The following is a 27,094-nucleotide window of genomic DNA, read 5'->3' as shown; positions in this document are numbered from 1 at the left end:
GGAGCCTCGTCTCCTTCTCCCGGTCACGGTCACGTCAGGGTGGGCACCGTGGGCTGGGAACTACGGTCTAAACCAGAACCCTCCGCGGGCTTGTGAGCAGCTGCGCGGCCCCTGCACGTCTGCGTCAGTAGGTTTGCAGCGGGACCCAAGAAGTACTTCCCACAGCATCCTCGTGATGCCACACAGGGAACCGCCTGGCTAGTCGATGGCTCTCAGCCCTGGCTGCACATTGAAATCCCCCGCGTGGCTTTGAAAACCACCAATGCCTGGGCCACACCGGAAAGATCCTGCTTCCCTTGGTCTGGGGTGGGGCCTGAGCGCCGGGGATTTTGAAGGCTTCGCAAGGATTCTAACCTGCAACCAGGCTAAGAGGCACTGGGCTGGCTGATCGTGAGGTCCCTTCAGTCTGAGAGAGTGATCTTCTCAGGGAAGATGGGCAGGAAAGGCCTGAGCTGGGCCAGGACCCCGGCCCCCCGTCCACCCCACCCCTGTGTCCCCACTGGGCCCTCCTCGGCCCGCTGCCCTTGCTAGCAAAGCACAGAGCTACAAACACAGGGAGGCCAGCAGGGAGTTTGAAGAAGAAAAGCTGAGAGCCAGACTTACCTCAAAGCCAGGAATGTGGTGGATGGCCGGCTAGAAGGAAGGAAAGAGCTCACTCAGGTGCTGGTCACTCAGGCCCCTCACCTTCCCTTCTGCCCTGGCCAGGCAAAGCCATCGCCAACCACATAGGCTGTGTGCCTCTCCAGACACTACACCTGGAGCAGCCCCACTTCTATCTGGCTAATACATTGGGGTTCACATCACAGTAAGAGCAAGTTTGATGATTTGGTTCTAATGCCAACCCCCTACTTTACAGCAGGGAAGGGGCTGGTCCAGGATCACAGCTGGGCTGTGGCACAGCAGCACTGGAACAGGGGGCTTGCCCTTCCCTGTCCTTGGAGTCCACCACCACCACAATTAAGGCCCTGCGCCCCAACCAGAAACAACCTCAGAATATGACCCTGGGGAAATACATCCAATGGCCAGAGGACTCAGAGATTCCAGCATTGGACCCCACAGTTAGAGTGTGTCCTGATTTGGGGTTCAGAAAAGATGGCTGAGGCCCGTCTCAGCAGGAGGCCTGACTTCCCTGCAGTGCTCCCCACTGTCAGGCCCCTGGTGGAGGGAGAGGATGGCTCAGCAGCCCCCTGCCTTCCACAGGCTGACCCTGCTGTCCCCCACACTCCCCCACCAGGTACTCCCCGCCTCCTCAATCTGGACATGGCCCAGCCTCACCTTCTCTCTCTGGATGAGCTCAAAAGAGGCCAGCAGCTCACCTGCCGGCTGGCTTCCCCGAGTCAGGGGGAACCAGGCCAGCCGGGGCATCCGGTCCAGACTCGGCTGACAGATGCAGCGTCCCATAAACTCGTCTGCACCCTGGACAGGGAGTGGAGAAAGAAGAGTCAGCATCCCCAGCCCAGGGCCCTGGTGGCCTCAGAGGGATCGTCAGACCCACATCTGGGCCTCCTGAACCCTAAAGGGCAGCCCCTGGCGCTGAATGGTGAGTTCTGCCCCCTTAAAAGGATTCAAGAACCACGTGCAGTGGCCCTGGTCACTGCTGCTAGATGTGAATTCCCGTCATGGTGGGGAAGGAAGAGCCTCTGCATGTCCAACTAGCAGGGCCTTGTTTTAATTTAATCAAACTCTGAGCCGATTAGAGACCAGAGTGGCGGGATCCTGGCATTTCTCTGACGCCCTCACAGACAAGGCATTTGATAGTTCCAAGGACTTTTGTTTCTCCTGTTCATTTCACCTTTAAATTCTACCACCTTCCAGATAGAGAAACTGATCACACTCATCGAATTATATGAGTCTTGCTGAAATGATGTTTCGTCCTTTGCTCGGGCACTTTCCATGGCTCCCCACTGCCTAGAGGAGAGAGTCCAAACTCTTCCCCTGGGACAGAAGGCTCCTCCTGGAGCCTGCTCACCTCTCCTGCCCTGACTTTCCCTCCTGGCACACCCTACACTCCATCCTGCTGGTCCTGGCTGATCTCTCACCGCTGGCCTTTGCATGGGCCGGTTCCAGCCATGCTGCCCTCTACCCTGATTAGCCATGACCCACAGCCCTGCCCAAGCTCAGCCTCAGTGGCCTCGCTGGCCTGTGGTCAGCTTTCCCAAGGGCAGAGGGAGGGCACAGAACGTGGGTCTCAGCCAGCTGGTGCTGCAGCCCTCACAAGCCCTGGCGATTTGTTCAAGGCCCTCCTCTGGAGAAACCCAGAACAGGACTGAAGTGCAGTCACCTTCCTGCAGGGGACACCCCAGAGAGCCATTCTGGGGTAGCCACCAGCTGCTGCATAAATGCCCAGATCATCAAATGACAGTCCAGCAGCAACCACTCAGAGTGGACGCCAGCCCCAGCCCTGGGAGGGCTCCTGAAGGCTCCTCTGGGCAGGTATTGTCCTACCAATGGGTCACAGAGAGGCTGGGGTAGGGGAATCCGTGCAGAGCTCGGGCAGCCAGGACAGCAGGAGCTCAGGGTATATTAACAATGAGCACAGCCTCTGCTCTCCCCCAGGTCCCTGGAGCCCACCCACCCAGAAGAGGTCATGGCTGCACCTGCTCCTTCAGCCCAGGACCTTCCTGGTCCTCCTACCTCCCTCCTCCTGCTGCAAAGGCTCCAGGCCCTGTGCTCTTCTCCCAACAATCCCAAATAGACTCCAGTTGCTCATCCCCCGACCCCACTCCCAAAGAGCCAGCTTTTCCTTCCAAAGGAAGAGCTCGAAGGCTGACTCCCCGGCCCAGGTCTGCACTGCCCACTGCCAGCTGGCCCCCACCACCTGGAGGCACCCCAAACAGCTTCACCTTCCCCACCCCCATCTCCACACCCTCCCAGGACACCTGACATCCGGTCATGGCAACTCTTTCTGGAAACATTTTCAAAACCCTGCCTCCTCCCCTTTCATCGCACTGCTGTCCCCAACCTCGGAGGTGACCTCTTTGCCACATGCCCCATCAGCTGACATAGTCTCTCTCATCTCTCCTCTTTTTAAAACGTCACTGTGACCTGTTACTCCCCTGCTCCCCTGGCCCCATTCTCTGTTCTCTTCCTTCCCCGCCTGCCCTCCTCTCTCCTCGGTCTCCCATTCGCCCCTAGGCTGCCTCCTCCCAACACCCACACCCGATCCCACATTTCCTCCAGGGCTGCATCTTCCCCACAGGCTTCTGCACATCCAGCCTACGGTGCACCCTCCCTCCTGGGAACCTCCCTCAGCTGTGCTGCCCAATACGGGAGCCACTAGCCACCTGCGGCTATTTACATTTAAAGCTTGATTAGTTCCAACTAAATGAAATTCCAAAGTCAGTTTCTCAGCTGCATTAGCCACATTTCAGCTGCTCAACAGCCACATGTAGCTAGTGGCTCCCAGTGCATTTCCATCAGCAAAGGACACGCTGTGGGCAGCTCTGCTAGAGGGCCTGCCTATGCCTCAGAGGCACGTGGCACTCAGGGACCCACTGTCTCCCTGGAGGGTTCTCTGTCTGTGGGTGCGTCTCGGCTCCCACCTAGACTGGGACCCCAATGTGAGGGGCCACCCAGCCCAGCACAAAGTGCTTAACAAATGTTTGTGGCGTCAACACAGCGTGCTGATGAGGAGAAGGGACTGGCCTGGGGCCCTGTAAGCAAGTTATAGGCAGAGAAAACCCCGGCTTGTGAGCCATAGCCAGCACCTTCCTTTCTAGACCTGTCCCCTCTCTCTGCTGTGGGCACAGCAAGGCGCTACCAATCCCGTTTTCGTTCCTCGAAAATAGTTCTGACCACGCTGCAGTCTGTGGGGCCAGAGCAGAGGCATCAGTCCCAGCCTCAGGGGGCACCCATCTGCTTGGGGAGCTTTCCTCACGGCAGGGTCCCTCCCGGGGCCCCTGGAGGAAGTGGGCAGTGAGGGGACGCAGAGGAAGGCAGAAGGCTCACGTAGGTGTCTTGGTCGTACAGCTCCACCACGATGCTGGGCGGCTGCTCAGCGATGGTGGCCGGCTCGCCGAAGATCTCGATCTCGTAGAAGATGAGCGTCTGGTCCCAGGTGGGGTTCAGGGTGTTTTTCGCCACCACCGTCTTCTGGCTCTGATGCAGGAAGGAGACGATTGCGTAGGGATCTGTGGGCGGGGAAAGGGACGGGAGACAGGACACAGCAGAGACCGTGAGAACGGGCTGCTCAGGAGTCACTCAGGCCACAGAGCTGGAACAGAGCTGTGCCTGCCCGGCTGGTGCTACAGTGTCAGGTGGGCGCCCATTTCCCGGGCTCTCCTTGACCTCCAGGAGCGGACCGGTGGGCCACCACGGGGAAGTGGAGCCTGGATCCAGGCAAGAGGGCACAGAAACCCAGAGAACTTCCCCTTCTGGGCTCCTTCTGGGGCTGATCCCCAGGGGGCAAGGTCCAGTTAGAAAAGTGAGTCCCTGGATGGCTCACTCATTTGTTTATTCAGTCATCCAACAAGCATTTATTGAGTGCCTTCTGTATGCCGGGCTAGAAGCTAGGGGCTGAAAATGCAACTGAATCAAAACCACAATTCATAAAACAAACATAAAATTACCATTTTGGTCAGTGCTTTGAAGACTAGAGATAAGGTGCAGTTGAGTGTGTGAGGAAGAGACCTGGCTTCTTTGAGAAAGCGGGGAGGAGGGGTAGAACAGAGATGTCGGTGCCATCAGCATGGCGTGCCTAGGGCTGCATTTCAGAAAGCTCACTCCGGCTGCCACACGGAGCGGGTAGAAGTGAGTGCAGGGGGACCAGGTATGAGGCTACTGGAAGAGGCCGGGCAGAGATGGTGGTAGCTTAGATGGGCGGGAAAGCACCAGAGAGAAGCACATGGACTCAAGAGCCGTGGGTGCTGTGAGAGGAACCTTAAGGGCCCTGCAGCTTCCTACTGTCCCCAAACTCCTCTCCCGCATGCCGGCCCCAGCCATGCTGGCCTGGGACCCAGCCACTAGTCACTCCCTCTGCCCAGTCCCACAGGGAAGGTTGGAGTCACTAGAGAAGATTCTAGCGCAGTGGTTCCAAGTGTGAACATGCAGCAGAACTGCCTGGAAGGCTTACACAGGCGGCTGGGTCCCACCCCAGAGACTCATGCTTCAGGTCTGGGCTGGGGGCTGAGAATTTATATTTCTAACAAGATCCCAGGTGGTACTGATTGGCCCCCAGGGCCACACTTTGGAAACCAATGCAAGAGAAGGGCCTATGAGACCGAGTGCGTGTAATTTACGAGAGGAGCAGAGGGCCTGGAGAAGGGGCTCCCCAGCTTCTCCCATTAGGGCATCAGCCTGGGGGAGGGGTCCAGTTGGCTGCCATTTTATAAGACTCAAAAATGCCAAATGCTGAGGGCACGTGACAGCAAAGTCTAGGGAGGCAGGAGGCTGGCAGCTGGGTGCTAGATGTATTGAGAAGGTGGAGCCCAAATGCTCTAACACATGCCCCATCCCCTTCGCACCTGCTCCATCCGGCAGTACCTCGTACCCTCTGAGCCTCACAGTCCAACCCAATGCCGTCTCTAACCCCACACATGGCCTCAAAAGGGCTTCAGAGGTAATGGGTCTGGCCTGCTGGCCTCAGAAGGGTGCTGGGATGTCCACCTGCAATCCTGGGGCTGGGATGGGGAGACAGAATTTCCCCACAAACGGGAGGTGAGCAGGACATGCTCCTTGGCCTGAAGAAGACCAAACGGCACACCATGGCCACTGCATAGGAGGTGGCAGAGAGTGACAGTAGAAGAGGTGGGGAGGTTGAGGTGGGCAATGGGAGGACTCCCATTATGGGATGGAGGGAGCAGGGTCTAAGATTCTAGCTGTCACCCACAGGGCCGGTTTTAAGGGAGAAGAGGATCTAAGTTAGGAGGCAGAAGCTGTGGGCTGAACAAGGACAGGTTTGGCTATCAGGTGGAAGCCACCAGCCTGGATGAGCTCCTCAGCCTCAGGCACAAAGGCACCATGGGGTAAATCTTGGAGGACTTCCCGCAGGAAACGGGTTTGGAACCTGATTCTGGGGGTAGAAGAGGGCAGTAGGAGGCTCTTGGCAGGGGAGAAAGGCTACCACATCTCACTACCGCTACGTGGTGGGAGCCTCCCTGGCATGGGGCTCCCCCTTCCATGCACCAGCCTGGCAGGGCTGGCCCGAGCCCTTCCCTTCCTGCCCCTGGCAGGGCCCAGCGGCGTCTGTGCATTTAATGAAACCGTCTGGCTGTGATACCATCAGCTCCAAGCTCGGCAGAGAACCTCTCCCTGGTTCCAGTAAGGGAAAGAGGGAGCGTTCCGATAAATAAAACCATATTAGAGAGCCGGCGAAAAAGCCCCTTTTGTTCCCACCCCCTGTGCTTCCCAACGCTTTATTTTTATAAGCGTGCGAGCCCCAGACCGACCGCGTTTACACAAAGATCACAATTGCACATTGTAGCGGCTGTGCACACTGTATTGGTGTTGGCAGCACCCCCCACGCTGGCCCCTGAGCAGGCCGGCTCCTTCCAGCAGGCCCATCAGCACAGCAATGAGCTCAGCGCGGGGGGACGGGAGGGGGTGGCTTTCAAACAAAAATCACCCAGACCCACACACGCGCCCCGCCCGCCCATGGGAGGAAAAAACACACAACAAAGGCATTGTAAAGAGCAGGCCTGGAGGCCTGGGGCCTCAGACACTGGGCTACTGTGTGCTGGGGCCTGGCCTCTCCCCCCCACAGGGGCCAGCCCCTCCAAAAAAAAGAAGCAAGTGGGGGTGGGTGTTGCTGAAGCAAGGTGGTCAGATGAAGGCAAGCCAGACAGACGCACAGACACATCCCTCTTCCAGGAAAGCCCAGAGCAGGGAGGAGCAGATCCCAAGGAGAGGCGAAGGAGGGGTGAGGGCCATCTCTTCCCTGTCCGCCCAGCCCCGCGCTCTCTGCAGGGCCACCACTCCCACCGGAGAGGCCGGCGCGAGCCCTCAGGCCTTACCCGCCAGGCCAGCCAGAGTGCCACCAGAGCTGAGGCGAAATGCGGCTGGACTGGAGCTCCCTGAGGACCACAGCTGCCCTGGGACGCTCCGACCCTGATCACAGAAGGTCCTGCCGGGGGTCCTGCACCCCAGCTCTGCCGCTCAGACCCTCCTGGAGCTCCAGGGCGGACACTTCTGCATTCCTCACACCCTAAGCTTTCCTCGTGGGCCTTCCACCAACCAGCTCAGAGCACCCAACTAGAGGTCAGGGCAGGTAGCATCACCCCACTTGCCAGAGCGGGAGCTTTGCCCCAGGAAGACTAGGTCACTAGCCCGTGCTCACACATGGCCCGGACTGGACACCATGACTCCCAGCCCAGTGCTCCTGCTGCCATGTTTACAGGGTAAGGGTCCCTAAGAGAGCAGACTTCGTCACAGTAAGGCGCTGCACATGAAAACTGTAAGACAGCAGAATTTTTGCTATAAAATTAAGAAAAATTGTGTAGGTATATAAAACCCAGCGTTGGCACATGTTTGATGAACTAGGTGTGCTCCCCTTCATTGCTGGATGCAATTCAGCAGCTCTTCAGGAAAGCAATTGGGCAGCACGCCCAGGAAAACACAGCACTGTTTATACCCCGTTTCCCATATTCCTGGGCATCATCCAAATTAACCAAAAACCTATATGTACAAAGATGTTCACTCCAGCGCTATTTGTCATCCATCATTCATTCAGTATACAATGATTGACTAACCACATGTGGGAGGGAAGCACGGGGCTAGGAATATGAAGATGAATGAGACACGATCCAGGCTCTTAAGATCACGACTACCGGTTGGAAGTGGTCACTAAACGACGGTTACAATACAAGGAGATGTGCAACTTAATGGAGGGGTGTATAAGGTGCTGGGGGGGGGAGGGTGCTGGGTGTGGCCTGGTGACACTAAGTCAGTCTTCCCACAGGTGGTCGCCTACCCTGCATCTCCAACAAGTGGAAGTTCCCAAGGCAGACCAAGGAAAAGAGGGTGTGGAGGCACCCAGCACAGGTGACAAAGGCTCCAAAGAGCACAGGCGCGTGGGAAACAGCAAGGAGTTGGTCTGGTTAAGGGGAGGAAGAAGAGGGCGCAGGGCAGGGGGACAGCGGAGGGAGGAGGAGGCAGCAGATCACGCACAGTCCTGGATTCCCGCTGAGCAGTTTGGACTGAATCCTATGTAGATAGATCAGTGTCTCCCAAAATGTGTTCTTCGAAATGTGCGTTCTCTGGGGAGCTAGTGAGCACTCAAACAATCACACAGGCCCCTTCTGCGGCCGCCACCGCGGAGCCCCTCAAGGCCAGGGCGCACTGTAAATCTCTGTGTGCAGCGTTCCCCAGCCTCTCCTGCTCAGGAACCCTTTGTAAGTGGAGCATTTCACAAGCCTCCGATGCACTTTGGAAAACAGCTCCTTAAAGCTCAACTAGAAAATTCCCCCAAGCAGAGCCAGCCTTCCCTGAATGCTGTGCTTCAGAAGAGGGGGTGGACCCTGCCTGGAGTCCAGACACGGGGAGCCCAAACATAAGAATGTCCCAGCCCCACCCAGGACAGGGTCTGCATCTGGCGGCGGGGGGGGGGGGGGGGGGGGCGACGAAAGCCCTGGTCCCCACAGAGTGAGCTGCCCAATGGTGGGGCAGCCGCAGGTCATCAGCCCTCACTGAAGACGGGCCTCACAGCACCATCCTCAGGACCACCCCGCTGGTACGGCTCTGACTCCCCCAGAACCACGAGGGCAGCAAAGAGGACACAGGAGCTTTTTTTCTTGACAGACACGCCACCCCGGCACCTGGGCTGCTCATCATCTCTCACTCTCGTGTTTAGCCAGGTCAGGCCCCGGGAGCCCCCTTACCTGTGGGGCTCTCAGAGACCGTCTCTGGGTCCCTCGTGCTAAGGGCCATTCTCTGGACTGTGGTGACTTCAAAACAGCGTCTGTCTTGGTGGCAGTCCTGCAAGCAGAGCTTATGGCCTCAAACCACTGCAATGTTGGTACCCAACTTGGGGAAAGCAAAGCAGAATTCCCTGGGGGACAATTGGGAAAGGCAGACAGCTGCCCCCCACCCCCTAATTCCCGGGGAAGGGATGCTGCCCAGTAGGTCTGGTGTGAGGACATGTGAGCCCTAAGTCCGCTCCATCTTTTCCATCCAAAGTAAAGCCAGTGCCTTCTCCAGGTGCCCCCCAGCCCAATATCACAGAGGTCATCTGAATTAAACATCACTTTACATTTCCTATGCCCACTCGCCACAGGGCCACACACCCATAACCACAGGCCACACGTGCCCCTCCCGTGGTCCAGAGAACTGTGCTGGACGTCCACTCAGCCCCACCCACGGCGAAGCCCTCGGGCAGCCCGGGCGGCAGTATCTCCACGAGTCTCCCTCTCCTGACTGAGTTTACTATTATTCGACCAATGTTTCCTGGGAAATTCCTGTGTGTTCCCCCAAACCCTCGGCGGGGGAGAAGGAAGCAGACACAGCCGGGTCTCCAGGCAGTCCCAAGGCCCACAGACAGGGGACAGGCGGGAGCACAGCTCGGGGCCACTGGAGCCCACCCCTGCGGGGCAAGGCCCAGGGCACCGCCGGTCAGAGTGGCCGAGGGTTCCAGACCCCCGGTAGGCAGGCCAGATCATACGACTCAAGACAGACTTTGCGCTGGACCCTCCTGGCCCCAGACACTCTGGATTCACACAGGAGTTTCCTCTGAGAAATGCCAGCCGGTGGCCATACACAGCCCCGGCCGCCAGCCGCCCCAGGGTCAGTTCCAGGGGAGAAATTGCTCTGGTTTAGGGGTTGGGAGTGAAAATAAACACTCTGGGTTTTATAGGTTCACCCGTGTTGGCTGCTGTTTTCCTTTCCAGCAGCTGCTCAATCAGGCCTTTCATTCAGAAGCCAGTGGCCTCTGAGGAAGCCCTGGGCAGTGCCCTCAGCGCTCAAGGGATGTTTACTTGGGGGAGGGGGTGGGGCTAGGATGGAAAGTGTGACGTCTCTGCAGGCCAGTCCCAGGCTGACGCGGGCCTGCCTGCCTGCCTGCCTGCTGTCTAGAGGTACACGCTGACTCCTAGCGCGGGCTCCTTGGAGGAATTCCCTCCCTGCAGGGTCCCCGCCAGCCCTAGGGCCTCCCCCCTGAGCCCCACCACCCGCCACCCCCCCCCCCCGCCCGCCTCACACAAACCTGCCACCTGCACCCCCACCTCTCCTATCCTCCCCAAACGAAGAGGAAACAAGATTGTGAATTAGTCCACTTCTTTTTTCCCAGGGTACGTTCTAAGTGTCAGAAAGCCGCCTGGCACAGTTTCCCCGGGAGCTGCAGCTGCCCGCCCTTGGCCTGCAATCCCTGCCCGCTGGCTTTGCGTATGCTTTGCAAAGGGCACTCTCGGGACCCGGGACCCGGGACCCAAGCCACAGAGGAGAAATTGCTCTATCCGCCCCTGAGCCTGGCTGCCCGGGGCTGGAGAGCAAGTCCCTGAGAGGAGGGGATGCGGGGCACAGCTGCTGGGAAGGAGGAACCATGGAGGTCCCCCGTGGGGCAGGGGCAGGGGCGGGGCTGGGAGGGAGGACAGGCATGTGGCTCTAAGCTGCAGGGCCATTCTGTGAGCAAATCATCCTCAAAGCAGAGCTCGGTGCTACTCAAGCCTTTGGAGGCTGATATGTCACCTGACAGGTATTTTAACTCAAGCCATTAGTTAAGCCATCTGAGTCTCTGTTTCTTTATCTATAAAACAGAGTGTTAAATATCCACTTCACAAGCGTTATAAGGGTTACATGAAATCATGTCAGTGGAGCGCCTGGACGCATAGTGAGCACTGCATTAAGTGTCGGTTCTTCAGACAGGAAGTGCTGCAGGCTCAAGGGTAAGACAAGGCCCCCCCTGGAGGAGCCCACAGTCACCGGGGGAAGCATGTGACCAAGACAGATGGCAATTCACCTGTGCAGCGAGTGGGTCAGGGCTCTGAGAGAGGTGCTGGGTGGTCAGAAAGGAACAGCCATGTCGGCTTGGGGAAGAGTCAGAGGGCATCTGGGCTGGGTCGTGAAGGATGAGGAGGAGTTCGCTGGGTTAGCAATAGGGAGGGAATGCATTCTAGGCAGAGAGGACACTGGGGACAAAGGCTAGAAAGATGACAAAAGTTGGTGGGGCCAGAGCTAGTGGATAGAGGGCAGCCAGGGAAAACTGAAACTGGCAAGGTCCATGCAGTCAGATGACAAAAAGGTTGCCTGCCAGGCTGGAGAGCTGAGGATGTATCTGTCAGTGTCTACATTTGAAATCGGGGGAGTGACATGACCAGATCTCCTTCCGAGGCAGTGCAGAAGGAAGCAGGGAGGTCAGGAGATGACCAGAGTGTCCACAAACAAAGAGACAAGGTCGGTTCTGAGGGACATTTTTGAGGAAGATTCAGAATCAACAGGATGGGGTGACAGATTGTTTCCATGCTGATGGGACACCAGGACCAAGGTGGGAAATGCACAGAAAGCCTAGGATGGGGGGGGGGGGGGGGGCTGGAATGTCATAGGAAGTTCAGTGTGGACAGGATGAACTGAGGTGCCTCTGAGGCATCCCGGGGGAGAGACCAAGATGTGGCTGGACATAAGGGGCTTCTAGGAACTGAAGACCTAGAAGCTTCCCTGACATGAGTGGTCACTGAAGCTGGGAGGAGGGGGGCCCCAGTGCCCAGAGAAGAGGACACAGATATACTCTTGGGAACGCCAGGCTTAGAAGGCAGAGAAGCACCTGGGTAGGAGCAGGTAGAGCAAGAGGAGGCTACAGGAGACCCCAGAGAGAGGGCATCCTGGGGGTCAAGGCCAGAGGGGCTTTAGGAGGGGATGGTCAGTAAAGCCAAACCCTACAGAGGGGTCCAGCCAGACACCTGACAACTAGGAAGCCACAGTGACCTTGGCAACAGCAGCCACCTCCACAAACCCAGGAGGCACCACCCCCACCTGCAGGAGCAGCCCTGGGCCTGTGCCCCGGGGTCTGAAGGCCCCGTGGCTCGGTTCCCAGCTCTCAGCTCTGGTCCCTGGCTCTCCTCCCTTCCCCCACCTACCAGAGAAAGAGTCCTTGTCCATCGCAGGCAGGTCCCGGGCCTGGTACATGTAGCAGCGCAGATGGTAGCGGTTCCCGTCTGCACCAGGGAAGAAACAGAGATGCCAAGTGAGGGGCTGGAGGTGGCTGAGAGCCGGGGTTAGAGGAAAAGGCGGAGTCTGTCCCTGGGAAGGGTGGCAGGCACAGGCACTGAACGATAGAAATGGCACAGGTCACACTCCGCAGAAGTCAGAACAGACCACAGCTCAGTAGACACCTGAGTGATGTATCCTTGGGCCTGGCAGAGTTGGAGAGAGGGGACAGAGGAGGAGGAGAAGGGGGGGAGGCTAAACGGATGACAGGAGAAGCCAGAATGCACCAGAGCTTGAATGCCCGATTTGAAGCTTAGAGGTGACACACCATACCTAGATGGGCATGTGCGTGTGCAGGCACACACACACACACACACACACACACACACACACACGACACTGACTCACCAAAAGAACACAGACTCCGTCTCCACAGCCCCACATACACACCTGAACATACAGCCCCATTCAAACAGAAACAAAAGATCACACACCCAATCATATCACCCCATAGACACCTCGAAGCATCACTTACAGTCGAAGATGCAGGAAATCGTGGGTCTGTTCACGCCAAAGCTCAAGGTGGAGACGGACCGGGAATCCTCACTCCTGTCATCCACCACACCACCCTGGAGACACAGAGCTGGTCAGGATGGATTCTGACCCCATACCTGAGAGTGATCGGGAGGCTGACCCAGAGGGCCCAGGCACCAGGTCAGGAGACCTCTAGACAACGCTCCTCGGCTGCTGAGAGCTGGGCCATCAGCCTCTAACTTCACCCTAGGGCAGCTCATCCTCTCCTACAGCCCACAGTCAAGTCCACGGGGAAATTTTTCTCCTCTCTAGTGGAGACCAGACAAGTCAGAATGGAAGTTTGAGTAGTTCCAGTCTACAGGGTTGGCGTTTGAAAGAAGGTGGGACTTTAAGAGGATCTTCAGAAAAATCCAGTGGTGATCTGCCCACCGGGATGAGTTAAGGAAAGGCAAAGTCTGGAGGGCCCGCTCTAGCATCTCTGTCCACTCCTGAGCCTGTGTTCCTGGGCTCAGACTGAGGCCGGAGGCAAGGACAACAGCAGGAGGCAGTGGGAGTCTAAACTGAGGCTCAGAAACCAGTCTGTGCTTAAAGCTATATGGTCATTCCCCTTCCCTTGTCCTCATTAGCACTGGGGTCTAACCACTGGCCAATCAACCACCTTCCCTGGGCCCCATGTCCACCTCCTGATTCAGGGATGCCCCACTGCCACCTCTGCCACCCTGCAGCCACTCATCGGGGTACTGTGTAGCTTGGGGGACTTGGTGAGCCAATAGGGACCAAGGCCCATACAAGAATAGGAAATGTTCTACTCACACCCAGCCCCGCCTCCCAGCCTGGGCTCTCTATGACATCGGGCCCACCAGCCTTCCTCAGCCAGGAGCTCAGCAGAGGGGATGGGGAGAGCTGGGCAGCACTCCCACGCTGTCCGCTCCTGCTGCTGTCATGCAGATTTCTCTAAGTCCCTCTCCCCTCTCCCACACCTGCTCCTGGCCCAGTCCCTCTTGCTAACATACAAGCACACATACCCTTGAAAGGAGACCCTGGCCTCCCCGTGGATAGCCTGTTCATCCCCTACCCAGGCCCACCTGCAATGGCCACTTCCCAGAGCCGTTCTCCTGGGCAGCCGGGATCCCCACCTGCAAACATTCCCCAAGAACCTCAGCCTCTCCCAGGGGGCCCTAAGCTACCCAGTCCCCCAGTGCCTCCAAATACAAAGCACAGGGCCACTTCTGCGCCTCCCTCCCCAAACCACGCCCACCCTCAGGCCCCCGCCCAGACCCCTGGTCCAGGAAGCCTCTCTGGGCACTGGCCCTCCCACTTCTGATCTGCCCACACCCAGAGCCAGCACAGCGTCATTACCACCGTCACCAATGGCTCCCCAGCCAAACCTTTCAGTGGCTCTCACTACTGAATGGTCCTGGTCAGACCCAATGACCTGGCCCATCTTTCCCATCTGACACCGGGGCTTATTTCCCTCAAACCCAGTCCTCAGCTTCAGGCCGGCCATGCTCCTCAAAGATGGTCCAGGCTCCCGTCTGCTCCCAACCCAAGCTCATGCTGTTCCCTAGCCAGGAGAGCCATTGATCGGCCCAGTCCTGTCCTGGTCACTCAGGGTCAACAAAGAAATGCATCCGAAAGGTAAGCCAGTCTTCCTCTGCTCCATCCTGAAAGGAGGCCCATAAAACACGCATACTGGAAGGACGTGTTCATCAACTCTCCCAGGGGACACCGAGGTTCTACTACACCTGGGCAGGCTCTAGCTCCCACCACAGGACACCCCCTCTCTGACAGAGAGAGGAAGTGACCCCCTTCTTTTGGCCACAACTTTAACACAAGCTCTGGAATCAGATTACTTGGGTTCCAATTCTGACCTTGCCATTTAATGGCTGTGTGACTTTGGGCAGGTTGCTTAACCTCTCTGAACCAGTCTCTGTAAATTCGGGATAATCCTACAGTATCTGTCTCAGAGTTGCTGTGATTGTTAAGGAGAAAAATTACATGTTCTTAGCATACCACTTGGCACATAATAAATGCTCCATAAATGTTTGCTACTATGAGAGAAATGGGGCACAGTCAGGACAGGGGGATTAAGTCATAAACGATGAAGTTAGCAATTGTGCTTAGGGGTGGTATTCATGCATCCCATAGTTGTTCAACATTATTCCGGGAGCTAGAAAAATGGACACTTCAGGAGCTACAGCCCTCAGTCTCTCAACACACACACACACACACACACACACACACACACGCACCCCACACGAGAGCAGGATAAGAGGGAGGGTATTATACTACAGACAGGGAAGGCTACTACAGAAAGACCCAAAGGTCAGCAAGCCTGGATCCTCCCTCCCAGGCAGGTGTGGCCCCCAAGCATCCTGCATTTCCACCAGGAGCGGCGTCTGGCCTGGCTGTGTGCTGGCATCCCGCCAGAGCATGCACCAAGTCCAACAGCTAACCGTTCCCAGTTTCAGGGTCTGTGAGGCTGCGCATAGGGCTGGACCTGGGGGGCCCAGCAGGCCACCCCAGGCGTGAGGTGCAGGCACGCCAAGGAAAGCAGATCAGGACGCTGGAAATGGCTTGGCCAGCCCCCGGGTGCAACAACGCATAGCACATGCAGCTCAGTGCACTTTGGTGGGGGAGGGGAGGGGGGAAGGTTCCGCTTGGGGTGGGATTGAAGGTCCAGGACTCTATAGCCCCTTCGCCTTAGCCTGGCAACACACGTGTGCTCCCCTCCTCCCCACAGGTAGGTAGCTGGGGCGAGCGTAAGGAGCGAGGCCCACTCGGCCGCACACAGGCCCCAGAATTCCTTCTCTCCCTCCAGGTGCCTACAGGGACCTCCCTGCTCGCGGATCACTGCCAGCGCACATCCCCACTCCCCTCACACCTCCTCTAGAGGGCCTCCCCCAGCCGCCTCCATCAGCACCACTCCCACCAAGGCTTCTGTCTGGGGCTTTGGCAGCACTTTCTGGGTCTCCGTCCAAGGGCAGGGCCACCGCCTGCGATCAGAAAGGGTGTCCCCCTCCCTGGGATCTCCACGAAGGCTCGCCTAGGTATCTCAGGCCCTGAGAAGGACCATTCTTCAGAGGGAGAAACCAGTGTTCCCTCCAGGAACGCCCCTCACACTGCCAGGGCTCCTCCATCTGTCCTGCCCCCAGAGGAGGGGCCCACTGCCAATGCCCCTGACCACCACCCCGCCATGCCACTCCACAGGCCCTCTTCCATCCCCCACCCCACCCCACCTGTCACCCAAGTGTGGCCCTGCCTCCTCCCTTTCTCCCCCTTGCTCACAGAGACAGATGGAGTTTGCTGGGAAGAAGCAGGGAGAACAGGAGGTAGGCTGCGGGACACCCACTAACCAGGGCCCTGCAGCTGCCCTGTTTCCCACCCAGGGCAGAACCCCACCTTCAGAGCTGGCCAACATCTTTATGTCTTCTGACCCTCCCAGAGGGACCTGAGCTCTCCACGCATCCGCTCAGATCCCAGGAGCAGAGGGGAGGCCAGCTCTCCCTCCCAGCCCAGCCGTGGCCTCGAACGGAGTCTCCAGGAGTCAGAACCGGCCTAGAACACACGGTGTGGGTCAGGGAAGGGGAGCTGGCGTGCCTCAGGGAAGCTCCGCTCCTGAAGCTCGGGTTCCTCATTGTAAAGTGTCAATTGTGGCAACACCCAGTGCGAGGACTATAAACACGCGGTATCTCCAACCTTGGCACTCTGGATATTTAGGGCCAGGTAAGTATCTGTTGGGGCTGTGCTATGTGTTGTTGAATGTTCAGCAGAATCCAGGGCCTCTACCCAGTAGATGCCCATAGCACCCCCCACCCCTCGCCAGACATTGTCTAATGCCCCCTGGGGCGTGGGGTGGGGAATAGACATTCCCCCGCTTGAGAACCACTGGTGAATATTACATAAAATGCACCCACTGCCCGGGCAGGCACCTGGCACTCAGTAAGTGGTGCCAAGGGTGTCGGTTTAACTCCTTCATCTCTCCAGTCTCGTGTCAAACAATACTCTCCCCTCCTTACTGCACGCCCTTCAGCTTTCTGTAACTTTGGAATCCACCACCTTCCCTCTTCCACAGGACCTTTGCACGGGCTGTTCTCTCCACCTTGGAATGTCCTCCCTGATGAGCTAACTTGAGCTCTTCCCTCGGCTCAGTCATCACTGAGGCCTAGGCACCTCCTTGACTGCCTTGCCTGCATCGGCGTCCCCCACCCAGCCTCTCCGAGCTTCTCTCCTGCATCCATCTCCCCGTGTGCACACGCAAGACATGCACACTCCTCTCTCCCCTGCACCCAGCCCTGCATCTGGCACTGGGTCACTATCCACTGAAGACTTACCACGTGGATCCCAGCATTCCCCGCCCTAAGCCAGGAGTGCAGCACCCGGGCCTAAGGTCCCAGGGGAAGGGACAGGAAAGTGTGCATTAAACAGCACCCTCCCACCCTCGGGAGGCTCGGGGCCTGACACCTCTACAGGAAGGACAAGCGATGTGCATCACTGCACCCAGGGCAGGGCCATCTGCAGGGTGAAAGGACCGATGTGGGCCCTTGGGAGGTCCCATTCAGGAGGTCTCCCTGGAGGAAGGGCACGAAGAAGGTGCTAGAACAGGGAGAGCAGCAGCGTGCTGGAGGCCCACCCGTGAGCTCAGGGGAAGGCTGGCTAGAGGAGCGAGCTGGGGCAGGGGGAAGACACAGCCCAGAGAGGGAGGGCTGGCTTCCTTTGCACTCCCTCGGAGCCCAGGCAGAGCCAGGCTGCAGGGGTGGCTGACGCTCCTTTTCCACCCAGCGACCTTCACTCCCACTGCACACGCACCCTCTTCCTCAGCCCCAGGGCCAGGCCCAGGGCATTGGGTTTCCCACAGTCACATTCCTGCCTCCATAGCTCATGGCAATGAGACTCCCGGGCTGGGGCTGGGGCTGGCAGCCACGCGGTCTGCGGCCACGCACTCTGTCTTGGGGCTAGCTGTGTAAGGGATCCTGCCGCTCGCCCAGGGGACTGGGTGGCCTCCAACTGCTGCTGCCCAGCTGGCAGCCAGGGCTCCCGGGGCAGCCTGAGCTCAGAATAGTAAGGAACACTCGCCCTCCCAGATGCCAGGGGCTCCCCCAGGGGTCCCCGAGCCAGAGGCCCAGCCCACCTCAGCCTGCTGATGGTTCTGCCCCAGGGCCTCAGTGTGGCCACCACACTGGGAGGAGATGGGCAGGTCCTACGGAAACAAGCAGTTTCGATGCAGGGGACTCCTCCACTGGCCTGAACCGGACCCGCAGAGCAGCGTGAGACCACTCGCATGTCTGAGATTCCTTCTGCACCACACGCTGTCGGTCACATACACACCTCCTCCCTCTGGTAATGGCACATTGCCCCACACGGGCCTAGAGGTTGGGTCAGGATCTATAGAGCAGAGGCAGGAGGGGGACAGAAGGGGCAGAGCAAGAGGACACAGGCTTCGCAGTGGGATTCCCTGGGGCTGAGCAGGCAGGGGACAGAGCCACAGCAGCCACACCCACGGTGGTCAGGAAGGAGACCGCAGGGCCTCGGAGGTCTCCTGGGCGCCCACCAGGGTACCCCCGTCCCTAGCACAGTCAAGCAGGTGGGCATGGGGGGATGAGCTGCCCTCCTCGCTTTATGGAGAGAACTCAATTCCTATGCATGATGGACTCAAAGAACACAGGTGACAGAGCTGTTGGGAAGGGCCCCCATCTCTTCTCTTATGTCAACAGGGTCAGGACCCCACCGCACCCCCAGAGCAGCAGGGGCTGGGACCCACTCACAGGGCTCATGAGAACAGATCGTTAAATTTTCAACCATTTTGCAAGGCGGTTGTTAAACACGGCCCTTTGTAAAAGCCAAATCCTATAAATTTATAACTACAGAAATTCACTCAAAAGACAAAGGTGATAAATATTCAAATGCATTACCTCCTACTTATTTTACTGCTTTTTACTGTTATCCTGCTCCTGAGGCTATGTCTAATATATCTATAGGGTAGATAGTACCATGTGCTACTACTGCCCGCCCTTCCCATACCCACCTGCATGATGTCACATTGTTGGCAGGAAATGGGCCATGGCGGAGATATTTACACCATGGGAATCAGCAAGTGCTACAAACCAGGCTGGATTTGTTGTCTGGATTCTTTTCCAGAGAAAAAGACCCGCACAGCCCTAGGGTGACCTGCCAGGATCTCTTCTTCACTGTGGTCCTTGCTGGGACATCCAAATAGCAACACAGCCCTGACTGGTTTGGCTCAGTGGATAGAGCGTTGGCCTGTGGACTCAAGGGTCCCAGGTTCAATTCTGGTCACGGGCACCAAAAATAAATAAACAGATAGCAACACAGCGGTGTAGGGCAGAGCACTACAAACGGCACAGCCCATCATGGTCCACAAGACAGTTCACAATACTCATGTCAGAAAACAGCTAGAGTGTTACTTGTCTTCTCTGTGCCTCAGTCTACGCAACTGTAAAATGGGAATACTACTAAAACCCATCTCTTGGGATCGCTGGGGGTGTAAAGTGAGATAACATGGGAACAGGGAAGAGGGCAATGCTTGACACGTAGCAAGTGCTCTAGAACAGCTGGCAGACTTGTCCATAAAGGGCCAGAGAGTAAATCCTGCTTCCTCACAGAACTCAGGACCTGAGCAGGGCTCTGGGGCAGGAGAGAGCCAAGTGCCAAGGCAGGGCCTGGGGGGATCCAGGGCCCACGTCACTGCCCTGGCTGCCCTGGTCTCGGTTTCTAGGGAGACCCCACACCGGCCAGCCGGCTAGACCAGAGGAGGAGAACCCTTTAAAAGAGGGAACTCGGGAACACACAGACCTCCCTTCCTCCTTGGGGCTGATCGCAGCCTTAAGTGGAATAGCAGCTGAGGGTGCAACCCCATTGAAGTCACAGCTGGAGCCAAGGCTTGGAAGCAGCTGCTAAACTCCTTGCAAAACTCCCGGCCGGGCCCTGGGGAGCGGGAGTGGAATCAGGAAACCTGGAGAGTCCACGATGCCACATGTGTCCGCCTGCATGTGTGCGTGTGTCCCTCCAGGGCTTCCACGTCTTCGCATGTGGAGGCTGCAGGGCACGCTCGAGCAGGCTCTATCCCACGACAGAGCGCCTCGGTACTGAGGATACTGTGTGTCCCAGTTTGCCAGGAATGGCCCTACCTGTGTTCGGGCATAGTTCCTAACAGTGTCCCAGACCAGGCAGTGAATGCTGAGGGCACCCTGGGAACGGTGGGCACAGACCTCATGCATGTACAATGGCAGACATCGGGGCGCCAGCACATCCACTCGCTGTGACACACACATTCACGTGCTCACGGCTACACAGACACATAGCTGGGCCCTTCGGGTATCATATCCAAACTTTGAGCTAGATGGAGCCTGGGTGTGCACAGTTAGAGGAATTAGCCAAATGTTTGTCCATGTGGGGGAGCAGGAGGGGCAGGGAGGCCCTGCTTGAGAGGGCTGGCAGCCAGCCCTGAAGCTGCCCTGCTAGCACAATGCCAAGTCCAGAACAGGTGCTCAATTTGCATATTCAATAAACAGAACCCAGGGACACCGGGAGCCACCTCTCAGTATGAGCCAACCCTGTCCCGGGCCGTGGTTAGGTCACGAGGCAAACCCTTCTCACCTCCCAGGCGCTGCCCTTGCTCAAAGGGCTGCTACGGGCACGATATCGAGGTGCCCCCGAGCACAGCAGGGCTCCATCCAGGTCCAGTGATAGCTCCTCCCCTCCCCACCCACATCTCTCCTCCTTTTCAGCCAGTTCAAATCTCAAATTACTCCTCTCTGGCACCAGCCTCTCCCTGACCCCCTCTCCTAGCACTTCTGGCTCCCAGCAGCCCTTCCCTGGCCCCGGCTGGGGCTTGATTCCTGTCTCGGTTGGTCCTCCCCACTTCTGGTCAGGACTCGGGCCTCTGCCAGCCAACTTGGAGGCTTCCCGGGTGGGTCTCCGTACAGCTCCCCTCCCGCCCAAGGAGGCCAAGCTACCTGACTACAAGACAAGAGGGTGATGCCCACACCCAGGGCTCTAGCCAGATGCCAGGGCCCTCCCTCGGACCCCACTCAGGGACATCATGCCGGGACAGGAGTGGGACGATCCTAGGGAGAGCAGAAGAGCCACTATTCTGGCCTTGGTTCCAGATTGACTCGTGCTGTGCCCCTGGGCAGACCCCTTCTCAGGCCTCCGTTTCTTCTGGGGCAACAGAGGGACTCAGAGCCGTTCTAGGGCAGCACTGTCCCATGCGGTCATCAGGCGTGGCTACCGGGCCCTGGGGATGTGGCTGGTGTGACTGGGGAACTGAATTTTCTTACTTTAATTACGTTAAATGTAAATCTAAAGAGCCACATATGCTGGCTAGTGGCTACCATCTTGGACAACGTGATTCTGAACCTCGGTCTCCACAACTATACAATGGGCCTAATAACAGAACCCAGCCTTCTGGGGTCACTGTGAGAACAGAATGAGACGGTGCTCATAAAGCTCTCAGCCTGGTCTCTGGGACATGGCAAAATGGAATTTGGTATTTCCTACCCTTTTTGGGGTCCTCCATTCTCATTAGAATTGAAGAAAACCATGGACCTTCCCCCAGGATTTCCCATCACAAACACACATGTGCTCATTGCACACACACATGCACGCATTGTACACACTGCACATATGTATCACACGCACGCATGTAATTTGTATGTGTGTTGTATGTGCATACATCACATATATGATTACACATCGGACGCATGTGCACACACATATGCACACCCACAACTTCGCATCCTATTTCTAGGCTCCGGCAGCTCCAAAGCCAGGTGGAGAGCACCTTTCGAACATGAAAGCCCCTTCCAGCTCTAAAAATTCCCAGGCTATGCGAACAAATTGCTGAGTCTCCATCTCCTTCCCTCCCTGCCCAGGATCAGGCATCTCAGAAAACCCTTCCCGACACTCAGGGCCAAGCTCGGAGACGGGGCTCTGGAAAAATCCTTGTGTGTGGAGGGCAGGCCCAGGGCAAGAGCGACAGGATGGATTCTGTGAGCTCATCCCGGCAGCCGTCACCAGAGTTCCCAGAGAGGCCGGTGGCGTCAGGAGGGGTGACTGGGTGGGAGCCCGCGGTGGCGGCAGCAAGGGGTGTGGGGCAGGAGCGGGAGGCTGGATGGAACGCGCTATAATAGCAGCTTTGTGCTCTGCTTCCCAGCTCCCTGGGAACGCCAGGGAGATTATGAAACCCGGTGTCTTTGGGAATGCCAGGATATTAGCTGGAAAAAGAATAATACGAAAATAAAATAATGCTCACGATGGAGACAGCAGACGATTAGCAGACGGAGCCAGGGCCTCCTGCTCCGTGGAGGGAGCCAGGCTTGGCCCCAGCGGAAGGTTTCAGGGAAAGGCTGCCTGTGCTAATGAGCAGACAGAGCCTGCCTTCCAGCGAGACGTCTTCAGGAGGGGAGCTGGCAAGCGAGGCCCAGCTTGCCGGGGAAACACGTGGGCCCGGGGAGGGGTGCTACTAGGCAAGGGGGCGCCACAGGCCTGGTCCTTGGGCCCAGACACCCAGAAATGTCAGATTACCAGGAGGGCCACCTGGCCACCACCCGCACGCCGTCTTTCCCTAAACTCCTTCAAGCTCAATGTCCTCCTCCAAAAAGTCACTCTGGAATGACTCTTATTTGGCACCTCTGCACTTCAAAGGTGCAAATTCTACTGGGTTTATGCACATTCACATGTGAAGGTCTCTCTTCCTAATCCAGCGGTTCTCAACCTGTGGGTCGAGACACCTTTGGTGGTCGAACGACCCTTTCACAGGGGTCGCCTAAGACCATCCTGCATATCAGATATTTACATTACGCTTCATAACAGTAGCAACATTACAGTTATGAAGTAGCAACGGAAATAATTTTATGGTTGGGTCACAATATGAGGAACTGTATTTAAAGGGCCAGAAGGTTGAGAACCACTGTCCTAATCAGACAGGCATTCCCATGGGTCAGGCCTCCACCACCCAATTGAGGGATCATTTGAAGTAAAGAACACATTTCTCCCTCCAAGGAGCAGGGAGAACTTGTCATCTTTCCCTGCCTCCCTGTCCTGGACCCTGGCCACACACCTTCAGCCAAGAATGGACACACCCTGCCTCTCTCAGGGTACCCGGGGGAGCGGGGGAGGGCAATGTGACCACCTCCCTCGCCTTCATGATGCTCTGTGCACGTTACATCCTCAATACCCAAAGGTGGTCCTTGGACCAGCAGCATCGCATCACCTGGAAGCTGGTTAGAAATGGAGGCTCTCGGGCCCCACCCAGGCACTGAATGCAGAGGGTGCATTTTAACAAGATCCCCGGATGGCTCCTATGTTCCTAAGGGCTGAGAAGCACTTCTTTGCATGCGTCGTGTCCTTAATCCTTACAGCACCCCTAGGATGCAGGGCTTTCCTGATGAGGTAACAGAGTCACTAAAGAGATGAAGGACTGGCCCATAGCTAGGAAGCAGAGGAAGCAGAACTGGAACGAAACCTTCACCGTGACCCACCACGGTCCTGCCAGGTGCATCCACAGGCATCGGTGGCCAGTGGGCAAAGACCAGTGCCCAGGAGAGTAGCTGGGTCCTGGCACCCAGGAAACCAACCCGCCTGCCTGCAGGTTGGACCTTTGCCCTGTGCCTGGCCGGGCATCAGTACATCCCAGGATGAAGAACAGCAGGCTCAGGGATAGGGGCCCAGGCTGGCCTTGGTCCTGGCAGGAAGCATATACTAAAGATGACCATGGAAGGGGAGTGTGTGTGCATGTGTGTGCAGGTGTGTACGTGTGTGTGTGTGTGTGTGTGTGTGCGCTTGCTTGTGTATTGGTGCAGATGGAGGTTCAATTCACTGAAGTAGAGTGGTCAGACAGCTCCTATCAAATGGGCCAATGGCCCTGTCCCGATGCCGGCCACACCTAAACACTATCCATCCCATCTGCCTGGTTCTTTCTCTAAGTCAGACTCAGACAGCTTTCCTGGGATTGCTCATCTTCCCGCAGCCCCAGAGCTCGTCCACGCTTCCATCCATGCACTTTCGCGCGCCTCTGGCCTGTGCACTCTCTCCTCCGGCCCAACACCTCACAGCTGACACTCAGCCCCCATGCCCCCCAGCCTCTCTGCCCTGGGCCGCCTGGCAGGCGGCCGCCACATCCGCCTTTCCCACACAGCAGTTCACCGTGTGTGTCAGACTTGCCAGGGCCAGCCATGAACTCATCGCTGCCCCGGGGCCACCCCGCCCCGTGGCCTGGCGATGGGAATCGCCCCATTGTGCACCCAGCAGGGCCTCTGAGCTCATGTGACCCTTTCCTCCCCAGGCCCTGCCACTCCACTTCCACTCTGGTCCACAGCTCCCATCCCACATGGCCACCGCGTCCTGGTCCCTAACCCAGATTCCTGATGGTCTCCTGACGGGAGGCTCTCCCTCCAACCAGCCTCCACAGCTCCTTCATTACTGGTCCTGAAGCCCAGCTCTGACCAGCACATTCCGCTCAGCCACCCACTCTGGCTCCTGCTGCTCACTGAATAGGGTCCGTGGTCATCATCTGTAGCTCTTTGCCCAGCACTCTCTGGGGTTTTCTTTTCCTCTCCCCCACCTGGTGATGCTGTCAACCACAGAAAAAGCGCCTGGCCCCGGACGGCCAATCAGAACACGCTGTTCCTCGCCCAGGCTCCAGGGCCAGTCGGCCACACAGGACGGCTACTGGAGCTACTAAGAGAGTGACATTCTCCTCTCCTCGTGGTCTCCAGTGTGAGCAAAACAGAGGATGCTGGGAGGGCCGAGCTATTCTATCCAGCAGGGCTTTGCTGGTTATAAAGATGATGTCAGCCTTTTGTCACAGGTGCCATCTTTGCTATCACATGGACAGAGCCGGTGTGAGAATGAGACCAGACAGGAGACCACGTTAGAAACATAGTCCTGGGACACTGCATGGGCCCATTTCCCGCCAAACTAATGCCTCATTCATCTCTTGGTCTCTGTCTAGCTATCTGAGCCCTGAAACTCTTCTTCTCCCTTTAGGCATTTGAGTTGCGTTTCCACTGAAGCAAATAAGTCCTGGGTCCTTAGGTGCCTGCCCAGCCTCCTCAGCCTGGCCCTGACTGTTAGGTCTGCCACAGTCTTTATGCCCCGAACCCCCAGCTGGAGCCACACGACCACGGCCAGGCCCTGCTCTGTGCCTTTCAGACAGACAGAGGGAGTCACAGAACTGCCCCCTGTACTCCCCAGCCCCACCCCATTCTACCCCCCCTGCCCTGCCCCACTCTATTTCCCCAGCCCTTGTAGCTGCGCTGCCCCACAAATGGGTACCCAGCCTTGGCCCAGGGTTAAGACTCAAGCTCCTCACCCCAACCAAATACTCACACGCACACGTGCACACGCACAGCTGGCTGCAGATGAACTCGCTCAGATTCCATCAGCCAGCACAGCTGGTAGGGCCTGCTCCCAGGGTCACAACCCAAAGCCCCCCAGCTCAGGGGGCGGGCAGTTGTGGCTGGATTTTGGAGGGGGGTGTCTCATCCTGGACAACTCACTCCATCTCCAGGAACCCCCAGGCCAACAGACCAGGGAACAGGACATATCCTCGCCCTGAATGTCCCCACTCAGATATCCTGGCAGGGCCTGCTCATCTCTTTGGGGGAACACATCATGCAGACCCTGGATAACCTTGAGCTGACCCCCCGTTCCACTGGCTCCAGAAAGTGTGCACTGGGCAGGACAGCCAGGCTGGGACTCAGTTTTGGAGGCACATCTCTCCCAAAATTCCTAGGGACACAATGGCCTGTCCCAGGACACTCAGATCCAACCAAGGAATTCTGGGGTCATTAGACCTCTCTGGCTACGCCCATGGGCTAGGCCCGTGGTCAGCAAACCGCGGCTCGCGAGCCACATGCGGCTCTTTGGCCCCTTGAGTGTGGCTCTTCCACAAAATACCACGTGCGGGCGCGCACGCACAGTGCGATTGAAACTTCGTGGCCCATGCGCAGAAATCGGTATTTTGTGGAAGAGCTGGTATTTTGTAGAAGAGCCACACTCAAGGGGCCAAAGAGCTGCATGTGGCTCGCAAGCCGTGGTTTGCCAAGCCACAGTTTGCCGACCACTGGGCTAGGCCAAAGCCTCCCCAGCACAGCCCATGCCAGCCTCTTCAAGAAGAATGGGTCCCTCGGCTCCAGGCACAAGGCAGACCATCTTGACTATGCACAGAAGTAGCAGGTCTTCTGGTGCCAGAACAGGAGCAGTTTTATGGCAGGAAGACACTGAGACTTGTGTCCACTTTCTCCACATGCAGCCCCAGAGGACCCGAAGCCACAACACCTGGTCCATGTTCCGGCCAAGGTTCTATCCTGGGGCCCCTGCCTCCTCTGCATCGGCCCTGAACAGCTCTGGGAACCCCAGGTGCACCCCACCGACCCAGGCCCGGTGGGCAGGGGACATACCAGGGCCCCCTCGAGGGCGAACACAGCTGCAGGCCCCGTCTTCTCCAGCGGCTCCATGCGGCGGCGCCAGCGGCGGCGGCGGAAGGCGTCCGTCTTGCGGTACTCCAGGTGAAACTTCCAGCCGAAGAGCGAGGCGTACTCCCAGCCCTCGCCCTCGGCCTCGGCCTGCCTATGCTGCGAGGGGAGAACAGGGCAGACTCAGAGGCCGCTGGCGGGCCTGCGGGGAGTCCTGGGCTCAGCTCCAGCTGCGCCCTTCCTGCCCTCCACAACTCCCCCCCCACCTCACACCAGCACCCTCTAGATGGGAAAACCTGGGAGGGCTGCCTGGAGGGGGGACCCTCTGAGCCGCTTCTGCAGTGACAAGGACTCTGAGTCAGAACACCAGGAGGGAAAGATACGCCCTAGGCTGTGGGGAGAATTGAGGAGCCAGGAAGGGAAGGTAGACTGAGGTGGTGATGACTGAGCTTCAGGTTTGTTTGTTTGGATTTTGGGTGGATTTCGTGAGTCCAAGGTTGTCTTGTCATTTCCTTTTGCTTCTTCACATCCCAGCTTCTAAAATGGAAGTGGGTCTGCAGTGCAGAGGCAAAATGAAGATCTCAGTTCCCAGCCCCAGCTTTTCTTCCCCTGACGCTGGGCCTAGGTCAGCCTCGGAGGGACCCCCTGCTCTTCCCTTTACTGAGCATGGAGGGGTGCCTGGAAACCCCTTCCTCTCCAGCTCCCCATAAAGGGTGGCCTGTGACTGCCCCAGATCTGGGCCATGAGCTCAGTGACCAGGGCCAGTCCTAGGGGCCAGCGTCGCCCTGTCTAGGAGGGACCCTGGTGGTGAGGGAGTGAGGCACGCTGCCTGGCGAGCCCTCACCTCTGTCCCCGGGGCCCCTCACAGAGAGTGAGGTCTGTCTCCTTCATGGCACCACAGACAGCTTGTTGCCCAAGAGCCTTGCCTTCCCCTGGACCCAGCGACATCTGTCTCCAGATTGTCTGTGCCCAAAGGGAGGAAGGGACATGGGCCCTGCCAAAAGCTACTCCTGCACTGGGGAGACCTGGTTCTTGGGGTGCAATTCCATGTG

General features: G+C 57.7%; 1 protein-coding gene across 19 annotated transcripts in view; it reads right to left on the bottom strand.

The window, feature by feature from the left end:
- The window catches only part of DYSF (dysferlin), a 200,321-nt gene that overhangs the window by 66,041 nt on the left and 107,186 nt on the right, over positions 1-27,094 (bottom strand). For all 19 annotated transcript variants that reach the window (XM_070429442.1, XM_070429443.1, XM_070429449.1 and 16 more), the window contains 6 exons: positions 26,028-26,201; positions 12,605-12,698; positions 12,000-12,077; positions 3,949-4,130; positions 1,276-1,416; positions 604-633 (listed from right to left, as the gene is read on the bottom strand). In XM_070429442.1, coding sequence (XP_070285543.1) covers positions 604-633; positions 1,276-1,416; positions 3,949-4,130; positions 12,000-12,077; positions 12,605-12,698; positions 26,028-26,201 — 699 coding nt within the window. The remainder of the gene's footprint in view (positions 1-603; positions 634-1,275; positions 1,417-3,948; positions 4,131-11,999; positions 12,078-12,604; positions 12,699-26,027; positions 26,202-27,094) is intronic.

This window comes from Myotis yumanensis, unplaced genomic scaffold (genome assembly GCF_028538775.1).
Source record: "Myotis yumanensis isolate MYYU_CA2020_CCGP unplaced genomic scaffold, mMyoYum1.0.hap1 SCAF_11, whole genome shotgun sequence".
NCBI lineage: Eukaryota > Metazoa > Chordata > Mammalia > Chiroptera > Vespertilionidae > Myotis > Myotis yumanensis.
Note: the sequence above shows the minus strand (reverse complement) of the source record. Positions and strands in the feature narration are given on the sequence as shown.